General features: G+C 40.4%; 3 protein-coding genes across 9 annotated transcripts in view; 1 reads left to right on the top strand and 2 right to left on the bottom strand.

Annotated features, from left to right (window-relative positions):
• TATDN1 (TatD DNase domain containing 1) overlaps nucleotides 1–11,032 on the top strand; it is a 56,053-nt gene extending 45,021 nt beyond the window's left edge. The window contains exon 12 of the mRNA XM_019459890.2: nucleotides 10,807–11,032. Within this exon, the coding sequence (XP_019315435.2) occupies nucleotides 10,807–10,834 (28 nt within the window). The 3' untranslated portion in view covers nucleotides 10,835–11,032. The remainder of the gene's footprint in view (nucleotides 1–10,806) is intronic.
• RNF139 (ring finger protein 139) lies at nucleotides 45–12,449 on the bottom strand. The gene is made up of 2 exons (XM_019459886.2): nucleotides 11,748–12,449; nucleotides 45–2,208 (listed from the first exon to the last, which is right to left on the bottom strand). Exons 1-2 carry the CDS (start codon nucleotides 11,926–11,928, stop codon nucleotides 389–391), a joined length of 2,001 nt encoding a protein of 666 aa, XP_019315431.2. The 5' UTR covers nucleotides 11,929–12,449; the 3' UTR covers nucleotides 45–388.
• The window catches only part of TRMT12 (tRNA methyltransferase 12 homolog), an 81,321-nt gene continuing 65,100 nt past the window's right edge, over nucleotides 2,094–18,314 (bottom strand). For 3 of the 7 annotated variants that reach the window (XR_008419982.1, XM_053896481.1, XM_019459889.2), the window contains one exon: nucleotides 15,762–16,741. Coding sequence is in view for 1 of the 7 variants with exons in the window: in XM_053896481.1 (XP_053752456.1) it covers nucleotides 16,722–16,741 (20 nt within the window). In the remaining 6 variants the exon portion in view is untranslated. Of the gene's footprint in view, nucleotides 2,209–15,552; nucleotides 15,721–15,761; nucleotides 16,742–18,314 lie in introns of those variants that run through there. The other 4 variants (XR_008419981.1, XM_053896480.1, XM_019459888.2 and 1 more) reach the window with 3 other exon arrangements.

Here is an 18,314-nt window from a genome sequence, read left to right as displayed (position 1 = left end):
TTCCTCCCATCCATTTTAAAGAAAAACTAAGGTCCACGGTTAGATACTTTCATATGCTTTCATTGAGGAATCTTTGGCACAGTTGATGCACTGTATTATCATTACATCTATTAAAAAGCTAGTTGTTCAAATTTTGTCATAAAAACGTGAAAACATTTTATTCTATGTACAACAACGTACACAAATTTAAATAGGTCACCAAAGAGACCAGAAGTAATTAAAGAGGTATATTTACAGTAGCACATCGCAGTAAACGGAAAACCATTCACAGATTCAACATGGATACTGTTTTTGTGCTTGGTTACACACTGAAGTGAAGCATATTACTCCATTTTGGATGAACTGAATTTTAAACAAATACCTCAATGATTAGCAAATGCTATTTTAATCAGTCAGTATCATCATTAATAAATTCTTCAGCCGCAGGGCCTGTGTGTTGCTGAATCACTCCATTTCTTTCTCTTTGAACATCATCGTCACAATCTGTACTGTCATCTTCGTTCAATTCCCTGTCAGATTCGGCAGCAGCTTCCCTTATAGCTTCCTCTGGATTTTCATTCGGTGCAATAAATCCATTGTTGTTAGAGACATTTGAGTTATCCTTGATGTCATCTTCGATGTACACTTTTTGATGGCACATTGGACAAGTATCTTGAATGTACAGCCATTTCCGAAGGCAAAGTGCATGGAAATAATGATTACATGGCGTGATGCGAGCAGATGTCGTAAACTCATGATAGCAGATTGCACATACATCGTCTATCTCTTGTAAGCGGCTCCCTTTTATTTCAGGAAGTGAATTAATTTTCTTAACAGCAGTCCTACGATTCATGAATGTCTTCCAGCCATTTTTCGCTTGTAAGTAGATGTTAAAATATGCATGTAGACACATCATACAAGCCCGAATTTTACTTCCTGACTCAAACATCATAGTGTAAGCCCCATTTCCAAACATTACTACTCCAAATATAAATTCAATAATATTGCCTGTGGAACGAACATAGTAGACATAATCATCAAGCTTTTCCCAAAGGACATTATAGTAGCCGTCAATCATGAATAATGTATAAACAGTGAGAGAAACAATTACTTTTAAGCAGAGTTCCACACAAAAGGCTGTAACTGCAAACAACCACGTATTGAGCGCATAGTGATGCCAAAGCACGTAACTGAGTAAAACGGGAAGAATAAACAGGCAAGCTGAGACAAAGAGCACGGGAAAATGTCTACGAAAAGATGACACGTGAGAGGCACTGAGAGACATTAATACAGGGTCTGTCATCCCATGGATGAAATGCAGGACTGCAGTTAATAAAAGGCACATGTTTCTACTTAAGCGAATAAGTCTCTCTTCTGGTCTCAGCCCACTTAAACCAGTCTGAAGAGCCAAAATAAAAAATAAAACAGGTGCTACGAAGCCAAGTCGCCTGTCATCCTCTTCGGTGGATCCAATGAAAGCCAATATTCCAAGGCCCAAGTAATGGGCTATTGAGGAAATCACAGCACTCATGCCCAGTACAGTTAGTGTAGAATCACATCCACTAATTATAAGATTGCAAACGAGGTCCCAGAAATCATCCCAAGAAATGAAGAAGGAATCAGTTTCATTTGCCATCCTTAAGATGTACATCAACACCGTAGCCTGAGCTGTGATTCTTGTTAGCCAGAAGACTCTCAGTATATCTGGAAAACGAATCCTCTTCCATGTGTCCTCCATTAATAACTGTAATCCATAAATTCGATACATGTGCCTCACTAAAAGATAAACGTATCGTGTAGAATAATAAAACCACTTAAGTTTCACCACCAAGACAAGCACTGTGTTTAACGTGAGAATCAAGGAAGAAGTAAAAACTAAAGTCTCTCGGATGTGTAATGGCAGCTCTGTGATCAGGCCTATTACAGGAACTAGGAGATCCAAAATAATTAATTGTGAATAGATGGAATGGATCTGCAGTAGTGTAATATATCCAATTCCCAAGGTCAGCTGGAGAACGATGAGTGCCATCCACAGTGAGGGCCCTTTGCGAGGAAGCAGCTCAATTCCAAAAGCTGACGTGTTGTAGGCACCATAGAAGTCGATGTGCAAAGAAGCATAATAATTTACCAACACTGAAGTTGCAGCTAATAGAAAGGCCGAACTGTACATGTAAAACTTGAAAAGTGATCGTTGGGACAAGATCAGAACAATACTGGATACAAATATACCTAAACAGGAGAAAAAAAGAAAAAAAGAAAAAAAGAAAGAACAGGTCATTTGAACACAACATTTTTAAGAATGTTTTTCTACTAATAATTATGCCATTCTCCCCTTACTCCGGAAATATGAATATTTTCAAAGTTACGAACTTAACTAAGCCTCAAGACAATTTAGGTTTAAAGGCCAATAAGGGTTTTGTAAAGTCAGAGTTCAACAGAACAGACCAAACAATATTTTAAAAAATCTTACTCCTTTATGTTCTAATTCCCAAAGTAATTCCAGTAGTACTGTATGTCCAGACCCCAAAATTATCTTCAAGATCAGTTTGTAGTGATACATACATTTTAATGTTTTAAAATCTTGAAAGAACATATCCTTTATAATTTCATAATCACTAAAAATATTTAAAACAATTCCATTACTTTAAAAAAACATTAAGGATTAAAAATAATCAAAATCCAAATATTTGCCTATTAAACCTTGGATTCCTTTTTCTTAAAAGTCACATTTAGGAAATCAAGTTTAACTTTTATACTTACACCTAAGGCCTCCTTTTCCTCAAACAGTGAACTCCTGCTGGCTTTTATTTTTCCTGCTCCTTAAATCTGCATTCTCCCATGGGTCCAAAATCAGGGTTGTTTTTTTTTTCTACATACTTTCCTGCAGATTTCAGAAACATCCTCCAAAGTTCTCTTTTTTCCTGTAATTACTGTATCTTTTACTACAAACAGTCAACCCTTTTTATTCTCTAAATTACAGAAGTAACATTTAGAAAACCAAAACATGTTTTAAAAACTGGTAATAAGGGGCGCCTGGGTGGCTCAGTTGGTTGAGCATCCAACTGTTGGCTTCAGCTCAGGTCATGTTTTCATGGTTCATGAGATTGAGCCCCACATCAGGCTCTGCACTATCAGCATACCGATTTTCTCGGGATTCTCTCTCTGTCCCTCCCTTTGCTCGTGCTCGCTCTCAAACAGTTTTTTAAAATGGTAATAAAGCCCTCCCCCCACACTCTGTACGTAACCAATGTACGGTGTGACATGCATCCAGGATCATCTTTCTTCGTGCTCTGGCAAGTTCTTTTTTTTAATTTTTTTAATGTTTTTATTTTTTTTATATTTGAGAGAGACAGAGCGTGAGCAGGGGAGGGGCAGAGAGACGGAGACAGAATCTGAAGCAGGCTTCAGGCTCCGAGCTGTCAGCACAGAGCCCGATGTGGGGCTCGAACTCAGGAGCAGTGAGGTCATGACCTGAGCCAAAGTTACACGCTCAACAGACTGAGCCACCCAGGCACCCCAACTCTGACAAATTTAAGTGAGATCACAATAAACATTATTGCCCAAGGTTTCAACGATGGAAACAATATCCAAATATTCACCTAGTTTCACCTCTACCTTACAACTGAAACACTCAAAATTTCTAAAACCTAACTCACTTCAAATAGTTCTTGCAATTTCCGATTTCAGTTACACGTACAATTATTCTCTTAATGGCGCCTCTAGCCCCACATCCTCCAACTTTGACAGTTATTTGCCAATTCTGCTAACACCTATTATGTCCCTTTACTCAGCGACACCAGCCTGTTAGCTGGTGCCTAAAAGCTCTTGTCCAAATCTATCCAGTCCATCACCAAACTGCCTTTCTTCATTTCTATGCTCCAAAGCAGTGGCTCTTGAAATTACTATCAAGTGAGATCTACATTCCTTGTCCAAACATCCAAGGATCCAACGTGCTTTAGAGTAGCGCTCCTCCCAACACACACAGACCACCACTCCAGACTTCTTTCTCAAACATACCCCTTTCTCTGCCACAACTGCAGCTATGTTTACATTCTTCTCTTTGCTTGGTATGATGGGCTTCCCAAATCCCTGACTGTTTGAATCCTACCCATCCAATCGACCCATTTTCTCTGGTAGTGACTGATCTTTCAACTTACCCACAGAACTTGGGGAAACGCCCAATACTCATATACTACCTGATGTTGTAGTTTGTAGTTATCTGAGTAGGTCATCTACCCTGCTATACAATGTATTCTTGAGAGCAAGCAAGGTTCCTACCTTGCACATCTATGGATCCTAAAATATTCTGCAGAAAATAAATACAATTATTTCATTGTTCATTGAAGTCACACTGGGGAAATATTTCTGCTGCGTTCTAGATTGTATTTGTAAAGGCAAGCGCAAAATACAGCCCACCTGGAAACTGAAACCTATGGAAAGGTAAGACAAAACTGAGAAACCAGAGCGTGGAGTACAGAAAAAGTGGCAAACGCCAAAAACATCACCTACCCACCTTATTTCAACACGTAATCAAGAAAGACACTGCATATTACAATGGAGGCATTTTACAGTCTATTGCATGTAAAAAAGCAAGGGCTAGTTCTCAATGATGGCTTTGCCTATGAACTTAAAATTCATCCTGTGCCCACGTGTCAGATTATTCGTAAAAAGGAGAAAAGGGCACAATCACCTGAAAGACACATACATGTCTGCACAAGAACCACCTAATTCCTGGAGCAAGTGGTCACTGATAATCTCCCAAAGAGCTGACAGGTGGGAACAGGCCCTTTCACTAGAAAATGGGTTTTTGGGGGGGTTGGATTAGAAACTTTTTTCATGTACGGTACAGGAAACAGAATTTACTCACCCACTATGTGTAATCTTACTTTTTCTATGTGAAAAAAAAAAAAAAAAGGTATTTTTCCTGAGACAAAACTTAACCTAACCTCCTAAAATAAGTCAAAATAAAACCCAAATAACTTCAGTCCTATTTTATGCCACTTAAAATGGAGAAAGCTAAACAGGGACTATAAATTATTTTTGTCAACTTGCTATCCACAAAATGGTAAATTAATCTTTACCTGTGAATAACCTTGAACTCTGTTGTAATTGATAAACCAGTCCTTTTTATTCTAACAGCTCTTTTCCTTAAAGCTTATTTTTATACACAAATGAAGGAATGACTGGATTTTTACAAATATTTCTGTAGAAAAAGTGCTATTTTGCTTCATGCAAATGTATCAAAGGAAAAAAGGGGGAGATGATGGCCAACGTAGCGAGACTATACTCCAGGTCTGGATGCGCCCCAGCAAGTAACAGTAAGAAACTGTTACTTTTCGTGATTAAAATTATACTCCAGGATACAATAATGACAAAACATTTCCAGAATAGTTTAAAATTATTTTAATTCCCACCCAAAGTTTGCATGTAAGGTTCTTACAGTTTTCTTTTATGCTCATGTTCCTATGTATGGAATGTAGGAAAAATCAGCTCTCATCTCACAGAAAAAGCCCACGTGCCAAGTAACAAGTCTCTCAAGTAACATTCCCTCTTATGGCCTTTTAACATTGAAATAATACCAAAGTTTGTTGCATTTTTACAACTTCAGACATAAAACTCTCGGTATTTATCCTGAAGGCTAAGAAAATTAAGCGCAGGGGTAGATTTCTCATTAGGATTTAAGAGTAACCTGAAGAAGCAATCAAGACTATATAGAAATGCTACTTTATGAAGAAAAATCACCTTGGACACTGGAGATCAGGGATCTCAGTACCCAGTGATTAGAGTTCCACCGAAGTTCTCACAGTAGGAAAAGAGCCAAGTATCAAAATCAATTCAGGAGCTTGGAAGATACACACAAACTCTATTCATGAAAGAGTTCAGGGCCTTTTCAACTTGATTACCAAAATAAGCAAACAAAACAAACACTGCCATGCATGGCGCACAACAAAGCGTTTAACCCCTTTATGTGTAAAGTCCATTCATACCTTTAACCCTGTCTAGAAACTGAGGACTAAAAACTGGAAGGAAATAAGACATAACATTTATAACTCTCCAGATATCTTTAAATGTCTTTTAAACACAATCTAAAGAAAACTATGGAAAAACATTTAAATGCCTAACAAAGTAAAGAATGAACAACACAGAAATGTTATGATTACCGTAATCCAAAGAGAGTCTCAAGCAATAAAATGTAGACCAAGTAAATAAAATATCTTGAAAGGTTAATCTGTAGGTATACTTGATAAATAAACGAGAGCATAAAGAAAGTATTTCTACAGAATTCTCATTTGGGGTTTAAAAGGGTATTCTAAGTCTTTTATTAATAAGAAAACTAAATTTTTGCTTCTAAACTAAGATTTTTAACGTTTTTATTAAAAAGAAATGTGAATATAATTTTTTTAAAGTCAAAAGGTATGGGTATAAAATGAAGAGTAAACAAAGTTTTGCATAAGCAAACACACATTCACGAACTCATTCTTTTTGCTTCTTATCCAAAGAGGATGTCATTGTAATAGTGGAGTTTTTATTATCTTTTTTAAAAACTGCATTTCTGATTACTTATCAAAGAGGGCATCTTCCGATTTATTGACCATGTTTCTTTCTCTGTGAACTGCCAATTTATCTTTTGACCATTTATCTATGGAGCGGTTTTTCCTCCTTGAATTGTAGACATTTAAAAATATTCTGGCTACAAATTCTTTACCAGTTATCTGTAATGCAAATATCTTCTGCAGGTATGTGGCTGATCTTTTCACATTTCTGCTGCTGCCTTTTGATTGACAGAGGTTTTTAATTTTAATATTGTTGGATTTACCAATCTTTATTTATACATTTACTTTCATACATTTTTAAAGAATTTCTCCCTTACTCGAAGGTTAAAAAAACTCTATATTCTCCTATATTTTCTTCTACAAATTTTTAAAGTTTTGCTTTTCACATTTAGGTATTAATCCACCTAAAACTATTTATATATTGATGTGAGGTATGGACCCAGTGTAATTTTTTCCATGTAACTAAATGACCACTACCTGAATAGTCTGTATTTACCTCAATGTACGTACTTCAATTCTACCTCTGAAACACATCAAGTTTCTCTATATACATGGATGCTCTGTTTCTGGGGTTTCTATTCTGTGCTACTGGTCTATTTATCTATCTCAGTGATTCTCAGCTAGGATCAGATTTTGCCCCAACCCCACTTCCCCACACCCACACCCAGCATTTGGTAATATCTAAATGTCTAGAGACATTTTTAGCAGTCACAAAAGGAGGAAGAGGGATGCTAATGGGTATGTAATGGGAACAGGACAAGGATGCTGCTGAAAATCCTATAATTCACAGAACAGCAACCCTCCCCAATGTCCCCCCCCCCCAAGAATTATCCAGTCCAAAACATCAATAGGGTTGCTGTTGAAAATCCCCAGTCTATCCCTATGGTGTCAAAAGTACTATTGCTTCACTGTTTTTTCACTTCAAAGGTTTTCTGAGTTCTTTCTATACCACCAAAAATACCTATCTCATTCTTTTCAAAAACTTCATTTTATGTCTAAACCTAATATAAAGAACGGATTCCTTTTAGATATTTAGATTACCTAAGTTAGATATCTAATAGATATTTAGATCAACAATTTGTTATTACCAACAATGCTGCCATGAAAATCCTTTCCCATAGTCTTGCACAAGTACAATTATATCATCAGGTCAAATTCTTAGAATTGGAATTGTTGAGTCAAAAGATGGATGATGGATTTCAAGAGATAGAACCAAATGGCTTTACACAGAAGTGACAGCATACCAAAGCTGTGTAACTTTATTTGAACTTTGTATGTAGTCTAACTTTTATTTGAATGCTGAACTCTTCACCAGTCTGGTAACTGAAATCTTGTTGCCTGCATTTCTTTAACTGTAAATGAGGCTGAGTTTTTGTTTTTTGTTTTTGCTTACTGACCATCTGCATTGCATTTATTGGAAACTACTTTATCTTGGGCCCATTCTTCTCTGGGAGTTTAAGTTTTTCTTTAAGTAAGTCTTTTCTTAAAAGTAAAACTTTTATTCAATCTTATACAGTGTGAATACTTTCCCCTCAGTTTGTCATTTTTAAGAATTTTTTAAAAAAGAGTTTTGTCACAAAAAAGGTCTTCCATTTTTATGCACTCAAATTTATCCATTTTTTCCTTGTAACTTCTGGGTTTCCTTGTGTTTAGAAAGGCCTTTCTACTTCAATGAATTATCATTACATGAGTAATACTATCAAACTCGTCTGCTTGCGTTTTCTGCCTTGGATTTAGATTTGCTAATTCAGCATTATGCCGCACTGGGTTGCATTTCATTTAGCATTTGACACCTCCTAAGAATAACTTAATATTCTTAAATACTCCATATGCTGTGATTCGTATTTTTTGCATCTCCAAAATGAGATGCTTTATATTCTAATCTGCTGAAATTCTTGTATTAGTTGGATACCAAATGCAAGTGCAGTGGTGGTACATGTTTGTAGGAGAGGAGTCAATTTTTCAGAGACCAGATATAAAATTGGTAATGCTTCCTAGAGAATAGATTTCCATGTTTACAATTCCATTTTAAAGAAAAAGATGAGATTTGACAAGTTTTGAGATTTACAGACAGTAGTATTGAGAGGTCAATGATGATTAAAAAAAAAGAAACAACTAGATAGAACAATTAATTTCAACTATCCTCTGGTGGCTTTTACACACAAATCTGTCACTTTCAGTAACAACATAAGCTGCCTCATTGAATGGGCCTCAAAAATTGAAGACATTTGTTTTCATTCAGGGTAAATCTTTAGCAACAAAACCAGTTTTTAAGAATTTTATCATTCTGGGGTGCCTGAGTGGTTCAGTCGGTTAAGCGTCCGACTTTTGATTTCAGCTCAGGTCATGATCTCACAGTTTGTGAGATGGAGCCCCATGTTGGGCTCTGCGCTGACAGTGCTGAGCCTGCTTGAGGATTCTCTCTCTCTAAAAAATAAATAAACAAACAAACATTTTTTTAAAAAAGAATTTTATCATTCTCACAAGTATGAAAAATTAGCAAATTACACTGGTATAACGTAAGTAGCAGTCCAGGTGATAGATGTGGAAAATATGTTGTATTTCTTACAAAGCGTGAACAAAAAATTGTGGGTACAAAGCCCCTAAATTTCACTGAGGCCTTCAAAAGACCAAAATATCTAACAGTATGGTCTTAACTGAAGCATTATTTTTTTTTTAAAGCTATCAAGCTTATTAATAGCTAACACTTAGATAGCCTTTCCTAGGTCCAGGTACTGTTCTAAGAGCTTACATCCTAACTCACTTACCATCCTTAACATCCTGAGACAGACCATCACTGCCCATCTTTAAAAACGTTAAGAAAAGGGAGGCACAGCGCAGTTAAATCACTTGCCTGAGGTCACATTCTTTAACTTGCCAAATACAGCTTCCATGATTTACCATAAAAATACGCATGGGTTACAAAGAAAATACCAAAATTACTGTTCAGGGTTCTTAAAGTACACATGATTTAATTAAGGAAAATACTCCCTTTTCCTTAAAGCTCCTTAGCCTAAAGCTCAACTCTCAAGAGCACTGCATTTAAGCACCTGGTCTCAAAGGGCTTCTCAAAAGGATACCAAGTTGCAGGTCAAAAGAACATTCAAGGCAGTGGCTACACCATTTGCCAAAGAATACATGAATCCCCTCAAACACAGCTGTTTTGTTTTTTGGTTCTTGTGGCCTTTTTTTTTTTTTTTGCTCCACCATGACCTCCTCTTAAAACAGAAGTGACGAAAGTCATCCCTGTAGTTATATTCGGTGAGTTTCCAAAGCAGCACTTGGGTTATCCCAAAATTGATAAAGCTCCTTGGAAGTCTGTTAGCTTCTGTTCTCTCTCTCATCCTATGGGGTTGAGGAACAAAAATGGTAATTCTTCTCACTTCTCAGTCTCTTGATGCCAAAAAACGGCACAGATCTTGCCCGCATGCATATCCCTAACTAATGTGGGTGGGTATGGCAGGGAAAGAGGGCTGGTAGTTGATCAGGCTCAGCTGGAACCCCTAAGTAACTATACTGAGTTAAGTAAGAGCCTATTAATCTATGATCTTGATGAATGGCTTCTAACTGGCAGAAATAAAATGCCATCCCAACAGGCCCCCCTTACGAATTTCACTTTAACTGAAATCACTTTTATCTACGAGTACCAAAATGAAGCAAAATATGTTGAGCATAAACCATTAAAACCACTCAATGCTCTTTTTGAAGCTGAGGTATAACTGACATATAACACATTAGTTTCAGGTGTAGAACATGATGATTCCATATTATATACACTGCGAAATCACACAGCTCCCTTTTTGCCACATATAATGAGGGCATTACACTTTTGTAATGGTAAGTAGCAATGACTGGGATCAAGTAGCTGGTGGGTTACTGAGAAGTCTTGTGCTAAAGAGCATCACTGTCCCATCTGCTAGTTTTAGATCTAACATATGATCACTACTATACCATTCTGTATCTGGATAGCAGCTGTATAGAGGAGAAAAGTGAACCACCCTGGATGTCAGAAGATTTTTCAGCCCAAGCTCTGGCAACCACTTACTGCTATGTATCAAAATCAAAAACACTTAGTCTCTATGGCCCTCAGTTACCTCATTTAAAAAATGCGATTAGCACCATCCACCTCTGAGGGATGTGTAAAGTTTAGGTTAGATAAAAACAGTGAAAATGCTTTACAAAAATAAAGCACCAAACAAATGTAAAATGTTATTGCCAATAATAAAACTCAACACCACTCCCCCCCCCCCCCCCCCCCCCCCCCGCTTTGGAGGAATAAACAAGCAACAGATGGTTCCTAATTCAGAAAGGCTCGGTAATAAGGACCTCATCATCAACCCTTCATCAGCAACACTTCAAAATCGCAAGCCTACTGAAAACTGATCACAAGAATTACCTCATCAACAAAATTTGCCAAGTTTCAGCTGCTTTAAAAAAAATGTTATGCATAAATGCTTCTCACACTGGTAATGCAAGTAAAGACGGGGGATGAAACAGGATATTGTTAACACTCCATTCATTTACAACAAAGGCAGTGATTTCCAGGAGTCTCGGAAAAGTCTCCTCACTTTCTAGCCATTTTTATAACGATTTTCAATACCTTCTCTATTCATGGAAAATACTAAGACTCGTTACAAGTATCGCTGTCTTCATGAGCATTTTTGGTAATCGTTTCAAGGTTTGACATTCGAAACCCTGTCTCCTTCGTTTGGGTGTCATTTCCCGCAGACACTTCATGATCATGTGGGCCCAGGGATACAGAAGTGACAACATACGAGTGCTCTGTATTTTGGAGAGGGGGAAACTGAGGCCCGGGCCTTGGCACTACAAGCCCAAGGTCACACACGGCGAGATGGGGCAGAGTTGCTGTTTTTCCAAGGCTGTCGCAGGAGACGCGGACAGCCAGCACTCATTCCCCAAGAGAAACAGCAGGCAAAGAGCCGCATGCTCACACATCCATGCTTTCTCCCCACCCTCGGGTGCAAAAATGAACGGAGGGCTGACCCTTGACGAGGACTGCTCCGCTGTCAACTCTGAGACAAGTGTCATCTCCTCCCCTCTCCCGGCCTGCAAAGATGCCTCTGTTGGGAAAGAAACTGGTTCTCAAACACACAGACACACACTACCCACTGACTGCGCGCGGGTGCCCGCTCCCTGCAGCACGTCTCGGCCCGCACAGCCGTCCTGGGACGCAAGCTACCCGGTTCCGCTTACCAAGAAGCCGGAGGAAGATCTGGAGCCCGATGCAGAACCGGCTTTGGCTGGAATCGTAGTAGGAGTTGAAGATGGCGTCGATGATGTAGAGGCAGGGCACCCGGAGCGCCACCTCGAGCGCCGCCCAGACCTGCTGATGGGCCATCCGCACCTGCTGCTGCGGGGGCCCCACCGCCGCCATGAGCCGCTGCCACACCGGGGCTGGGCGAGCCGGGCAGGGCCGCGCGGGGCAGGGCCCGGGAGCACGGCCAGGGGCGGGGGCTAAGGCGGGAGACTCCGCCCCCGCCCTCCCTCCTCTCCGGTCTGTCTCACCGCCTGCCCCGCCGCCCGCTCGCGTCTCTCGAGCTGGAGCAGGCGGCGGAGGCTCCCGGGAGGCCTCTGGGTGTCTGTGTTTCCGGCCGGCTAAGGTCTGGCTCCTCCTCCCTCCAACGCCTCCCCCGCCCGCGGAGCCACCATCTTGACCTCGCCCGCCTGCCTCTGCCGTTGCTGCTGTTTGGAGGCCAGGAGGCTGCGTCCGCGGTCACGCGAGACCGCAGGGCCCGCGCCGCCGACTGCGTCATAATCCGGCGTTAGGGGCGCTCCCCACACCGTCATCACGCGCGGCGTAGCGAACGTCTCGCCGCGTTGCCATGGTTTCCGCCCACCTTCGCGGCTTTGGCGCCACCGGGCGGCGCAGGCGCTCTCCGGCAGCCGCGCCCTCCTGCCTGAGTGGCTTCGTCACGGGAGGCGGCGGCCGCGTCGGTTCTGCGAGGGACTCCCTGCTTCCGTGGGCGGAATTATTAGCCGCTTCGTTCTAACCCATTAAACGTCCCATAAACGTGGTTCGGAGCTGTTTGGCAGGAGGAGAGCAGAGGGCGCCGCCCGCCGGACCTACCCCACCCCGCCCGGAGGCCGGTCTGAGGATGGCATTTTCCAGGGAAAATCTCTGCAAGGCCGCCCGGGGTCCTGCTGGAGCGTCGCTGAGCGCGCTCTGTGCTGCGGCCGTGCGACGTGGCAATGAGCTGGGGGTGGTAGGCGCTGCCAAGGAAAGCATCCCTCTCCTCTCTTGCGCATCACCTTCCGTGTCTTCTACCCGACTGGACAGAACTGAGGACACCCATCGGCCGCCCTTTGCGAATGTCAAGGGCCACTTGTGATTTAAGGGCGAGAACCCGGGGCTCTGTCTGTGTTTCTGGCCTTTGAGGTCCGCACACTCAGGCAGTCCCTTCTTTCCTCCTCAGGGAAGAAGCCACACTTAAGTTTTTGTAGGGGATCAGAATGTGCCACCCCAAAACATGCCACTTTGACACAAAGGTAATTTTGAGCTGAAGTTAGCAGAGAAACAGCAGATGCTTAATTTTTTTTTTAAGATCCCTGCCCGCCCTCCTCACTGCCCCCATTCGCTTAAAAGGCAGGACATAAATTTCTATTTGTAAAGGTGCCTCCCTCTCCCTTACCAAGAAGAGGGCAACTCAGACTTTCAGTGACCCGCAAACCTTAACTAAATGAACCCTTATCTTCCATTCGTTTCCTCCATTACGTTTTTACCTTAGCAGTCTGCTGTCCCTGAAAGCCTACTCCCCTTTTCTTTTGTCACTTCTCTACAAAATTATTCTTTGTTAATACATTAAACCCCAAATTGTAGGCACGCTTTGAGTCATTCACCACTTAGTTTCTCGCATGGGTATGTGCACTCACGGGTTAATAAACTGCTTCTCTCTTGTTGATCTCTCTTGTCAGTTTAATTTCCAGGTCCCAAGTCACAGGACGTGGGACCACGAAGGAAGGTCTTTTTCCCTCCCTACACTTTCTTGCCTACACTTTCTTGCCATGTAATTAATGTAATGTGGTCATTCTTATTTTTCTGTTCCTTCACCAGCAAATGAGAGTGTAAATTGGGCCAGAGTCTGCTTTACTAACTCAGCCATCTTAAATTAAGGGGGATCAAAAACAAAAACAAAATTTAAAAAACCTGGCTCATTTAGGATCCTAGCCCAAACTGTGCTCTGCTATCCATCTGTATCAGAGCTCTGTGTGGGTGACTATCCTCTATTAAAAACCCTCCAGAGGAAAGGAGTATAAAACTCCAACATCCCTTTCTCTGGGTGGAGTTAGGTGTGGCAGGAAGATTGATTCATACCCAAACTCCTTACTCCAGTCTCATGTTTTTAACCTGTTGTTGTTATCCCCCACAAATAATGACTGCCGTCTATCTAGTGCTGTGTACTGGGCACCACGGGGAGGGTTTTACATTTTGCTTAAATCTTTGCACCAGCCTTTTTGGGGTAGGTAGGATTATCTCTGCTTTAGAGAGGAGGAAACTGGGGCTTAGATAAGTTATCCAAATCACAAAGTATGTATGTAAGTAGTAAGCTAGAATGGCCATAGCTAGTAGGAGTCGAACCAAGGATTAGAACCCAGGAAGCTTAGAACTTCAGGCATCTTTGATTCCTTCCTCTTCACACCCACAGCCAATCTGCAACCACATTGTATCCACCTGTCTCCTTTGTATTCCCCTTTCTGTTGTCACTGCCAGAATCCGAACCCAAGATCCTACTGGAGCTTGCCTGATTCACGGCAATATCCTCATTATGTTACTATGATCACCACTTTTCCTATAAATCAGTCTGTTTACCTCTGCCAGGTTAATTTTCCTAAATTGCACACCAGGGGAATAAACCTGTGGCGCTGACAAAATTCCCAAAGGAAAGCAAACTTGGTAAGATGAGAGGATTATTAAGGTTTATATAGAAAACCTCAGAGACGTAAATTAGCTTCTCAACTCACCTGTTATTCTGCCCTGATTGCAATTTAAAGCAAAAAGAGAGAAGCTGTTGTGGAGGAAAGGGTCCACAAGGACTAATCTAAAACAGGAGTGTGGTAGAGAAAGCAGGCAAGTACCAATTACATTATGATCATGCAAAATGGAGAATTAAATAATGTATGGGCTTTCCAATTTTTATTTAAAAAGTTAAATGTAATAAATAGTAAATAAAAATCTTATAAAAATGCTTCAGCCCTTATTAATGCTTTAATGGTTTCTAATCTTAATTTAATGCACAAATTTTATTAGTTTAAGAATTTCTAATTCAAAGTAAATCCCACTCTCGGGAGCGATGGCACAGTCGTTCTCATCTTACATGACTTCAAGCACGTCCCTTTAAGCTCTAGATTTCACTTTCCCCATCTATAAAACGAAGGTTTAAAAAGATTCTGGCAAAGTACTTTAAAATACTACCTTAAAATTAAATGTATATTACTGAGGTAGTTTTTAGAAAACTTAGGAATTTGGGGGTGGGGGAGGTGGCGCCTGGGTGGCTCAATCGGTTGGGTGTCAGACTCTTGATTTCAACTCAGGTCATGATCTCATGGTTGGTGGGATGGAGCCCTGCATCAGGTTCTGCACTGACAGCACAGAGCCTGCTTGGGATTCTCTCCCCCGCCCCTCTCTCCCCCCTCCCGTGCTCAGTTATCCTTGCTCTCTCTCTCTCAAAATAAACTTTTTTTGTTTTAAAGAAAGCTTAGGAATTTTAAAAATAAAAGATAAGCTTTCAAAAGAAAAATCCCTACGTCAGTGGTGCACTTTTCTGTTTTACATTTGCCATCTCTCAAGTCTATATTCTAAGCTCAGTTTCATCATGCCTGAGCTCCAGGTGCCTGCTTACACTTTAGGGGTCCAGTTAAGTTAGAAATAATCACCTTCAAGTAAAGATGAAGGGATACCCTCCTGTATTACCCAAAAATATCCTGTACTACCAAAAAGTTAATGACTACCAAACCACTTAATAGATGCTATGATGGAAACAGAGGAACAAGGACAAAAATCTCAGAGGAATAGTTCTTTTGTTTTTTGTTTTTACAGAAGGAACTTACTGGTTATGTTTGCTTAGCTTTGCAAGAGGTTTTCTCAGCTTTGTATCGGGAAATGTCTGTGTTAGTCGTCATCCAAACAGAAGCTAAATTCCTAATAAGCATAATCCCTCCATAGCACCCACTGTGAAAAAAAAAAATTAAATAAGCTTTCAAAGAAATAGCTGCAATTCACTGAATTTAATCTTTGCTTGGTTTCTACATTGACTTGAATGTTACACAATTCAGGTATATGTTTATATTGAATCCGCTCAGAGCAGTGGAGGGTGTGTGTGCATTCACACAGACACACTCTATATACATAAGTTGCCTGTTTAAAATATTACCAGCTTAAAAATAACTTCATTTGGCTTTAATGGTTGAATGCCCTTTAGTTCTAAAAAGCCTTTGGAAACGGAACGTGTAAAAACTTGTTTGACTTTTCTGTTGACCTTTGCACTTGCCAGGTCTCTGTTCTAAGCAACAGGAACTGATTCTGGGCTATCTGAAGCAAAAAGGGAGATTCCTAGAGGGTTATTTTCATTATTCTTCACAATTTCAAGTTCCAAGAGTGAGATGCAATTAGCCGAGCTTATGGGACCCTGTGTCTTACCCCAGCTGTACCAGCCAGTGCCAACAGCTTCCTTAGCGGGAGAAAGCAGAAAGAAGCCAGCACTTAGAACTACCCACCCCACCTCTACCCACCAATGTATTATGTATTTACTTCAAACGGATGATGGGGATGCTGGGGGGAAGGGTAGGAGTTGATAGCCCAGAAAGGGATAGATACGCCCCATAACTTTTTCTCAGACCTTTGGAATTACTTTAAAAAAAAAAAAAAGGCTTCTGATCCCAAATTACAGTTTTTCTCATTTCATTCAAGTAAATTTCAGATATGCCCATCAACATTCAGCTACTATTTGAGTTTTCCGGTTTTGTAAATGCCAAGTGAATAGGAAAAGTCTGTTGTTTAGTTAACAAAGGAAACAACAGAGAATATGGTGGCATTTGCAATCACTGTTGAGTATATACTGACTCCTTCAGCTCGTTCATTCCTGTGACAGACATTTGCCGAGCACTTTCTATGCATTTGGCAGGAAGTTGGCCCGCTTCTGCCTCTCACTCTAGACAGAGAACTTAAACTCTCTAATCATCAGTATCCTCACCTGGGAAAAAGAAAAAAGCGGTTAATATTGCCAAATAAGATACGAAATACACGGCACGCGTTATCCAGTTGAAACTTAACAAACCTACTGAAAGACACAGACAATAACAGTGGCAGAGCCAGGTTTCTAACTCCTATTTTTCTGATTGCAGAGACTTATGATCTGCTCCTCTGCAAGTCATTTTTCATGCCAGTGATACAAATTAATATATTTTAAGTACTCAGTATGATATGCAGTATGTAATAATAATTAGTATGTTGAACAAGATCTACTCACTGGAACCCTTATGATACTACATGCAACACTTTGCAATGGTTCCGTGTATGGCTCAGGAGTTTGGATTGCTATACATGCTAATTATTCATATAGTAGAATATAAATAAAATATAAATAGATAATACGTTCAAATATGTTAAGTATGTTAAGTGATGGTCCAGAATAATGAGGGCCGAGATACTGCTGAAAGGCAGAGGACAAGGAATACTAAGTTAAAAACATTTGCCAAGGCAGGAAGCCCAAAGAAGATGGATATAGTACCCCACTGACAGACGGGAAGGATAGGACCCTTTATCCTAGACAGGTTTCTATAGTTCGGGCTTCTAATAATCAATAATCACTTCTCATTTCACAGAGCTCCACCTCACTGAGTAGAATAAAAGCTTAAAACTGGAAGACTCAATATTATAAAGATGTCAATTTTACCCTGTAGTTCAATGTAATCCCAATAAAAAATCTCAACAGGTTCTTTCTCCCAAAAATTGACAAGCTGACTTAAAATTCCTAAGAAGATGCAAAAGGTCAAGAATAACTACGGCAAAATCTTGGGGCGCCTGGGTGGCTCAGTCAGTTAAGCGTCCGACTTCGGCTCAGGTCATGATCTCACACAGTTCATGGGTTCGAGCCCCGCATCGGGCTCTGTGTTGACAGCTCAGAGTCTGGAGCCTGCTTCGGATTCTGTGTCTCCCTCTCTCTCTGCCCCTCCTCTGTTTGCGCTGTCTCTCTCTCACTCTCTCTCTCTTTCAAAAATAAACATTAAAAAATTTAAAAAAAAAAAAGAATAACTACGGCAATCTTAAAGAACAAAGTTGAAGGACTTACTAGATCAGATATCAGGACCTATTGTAAAGCTATAGCAAATTAAACAAGATAGTATTGGTGCTTGGATAGAGTAACTGAACATGGAACAAAAAAGTCTGGTAACGATCCCCACATGTACAGTCACCTGATTTATGATAAAACTGATACTACAGTGCAGTGGGAAAGGATAAAAAACCCGGCAATATAAGGTGTCTAACAAAGGCTGCATATCACTTCACGGGGAATCACCCTGGAAACATCCTCCCTACAGTTAAGAACAATTTAACTTGTATTAGTGGCGGTGGGGGGGGGGGGGGGTGGAGGGAGGGAGTGGGATTGGACACTTTAGAATGCCAGAGCTTCCCTTTTTAATCAAAATTTCTCAATTTTAAAAATAAATGATCTTCAGATTGCTGCAAGCTTTTAGTTTCTAAAGTTCTAAAAAGAAAAGTTGATTTTGACAATTTGCGCCAGTCTTCTCATTAATTTTATGGAG

The sequence above is a fragment of the Panthera pardus genome, unplaced genomic scaffold (assembly GCF_024362965.1).
Source record: "Panthera pardus isolate Hobbes unplaced genomic scaffold, ASM2436296v1 HiC_scaffold_7, whole genome shotgun sequence".
NCBI lineage: Eukaryota > Metazoa > Chordata > Mammalia > Carnivora > Felidae > Panthera > Panthera pardus.
Note: the sequence above shows the minus strand (reverse complement) of the source record. Positions and strands in the feature narration are given on the sequence as shown.

What these genes read in the sequence shown, in the direction of transcription:
- RNF139 (XM_019459886.2), bottom strand. Translation starts at nt 11,928, where the DNA reads ATGGCGGCGGTGGGGCCCCCGCAGCAGCAGGTGCGGATGGCCCATCAG. An exon ending in GATCTTCCTCCGGCTTCTTG is followed by an intron (nt 2,209 to 11,747) that starts GTAAGCGGAACC and finishes TCTCCTGTTTAG; the next exon opens with GTATATTTGTATCCAGTATT.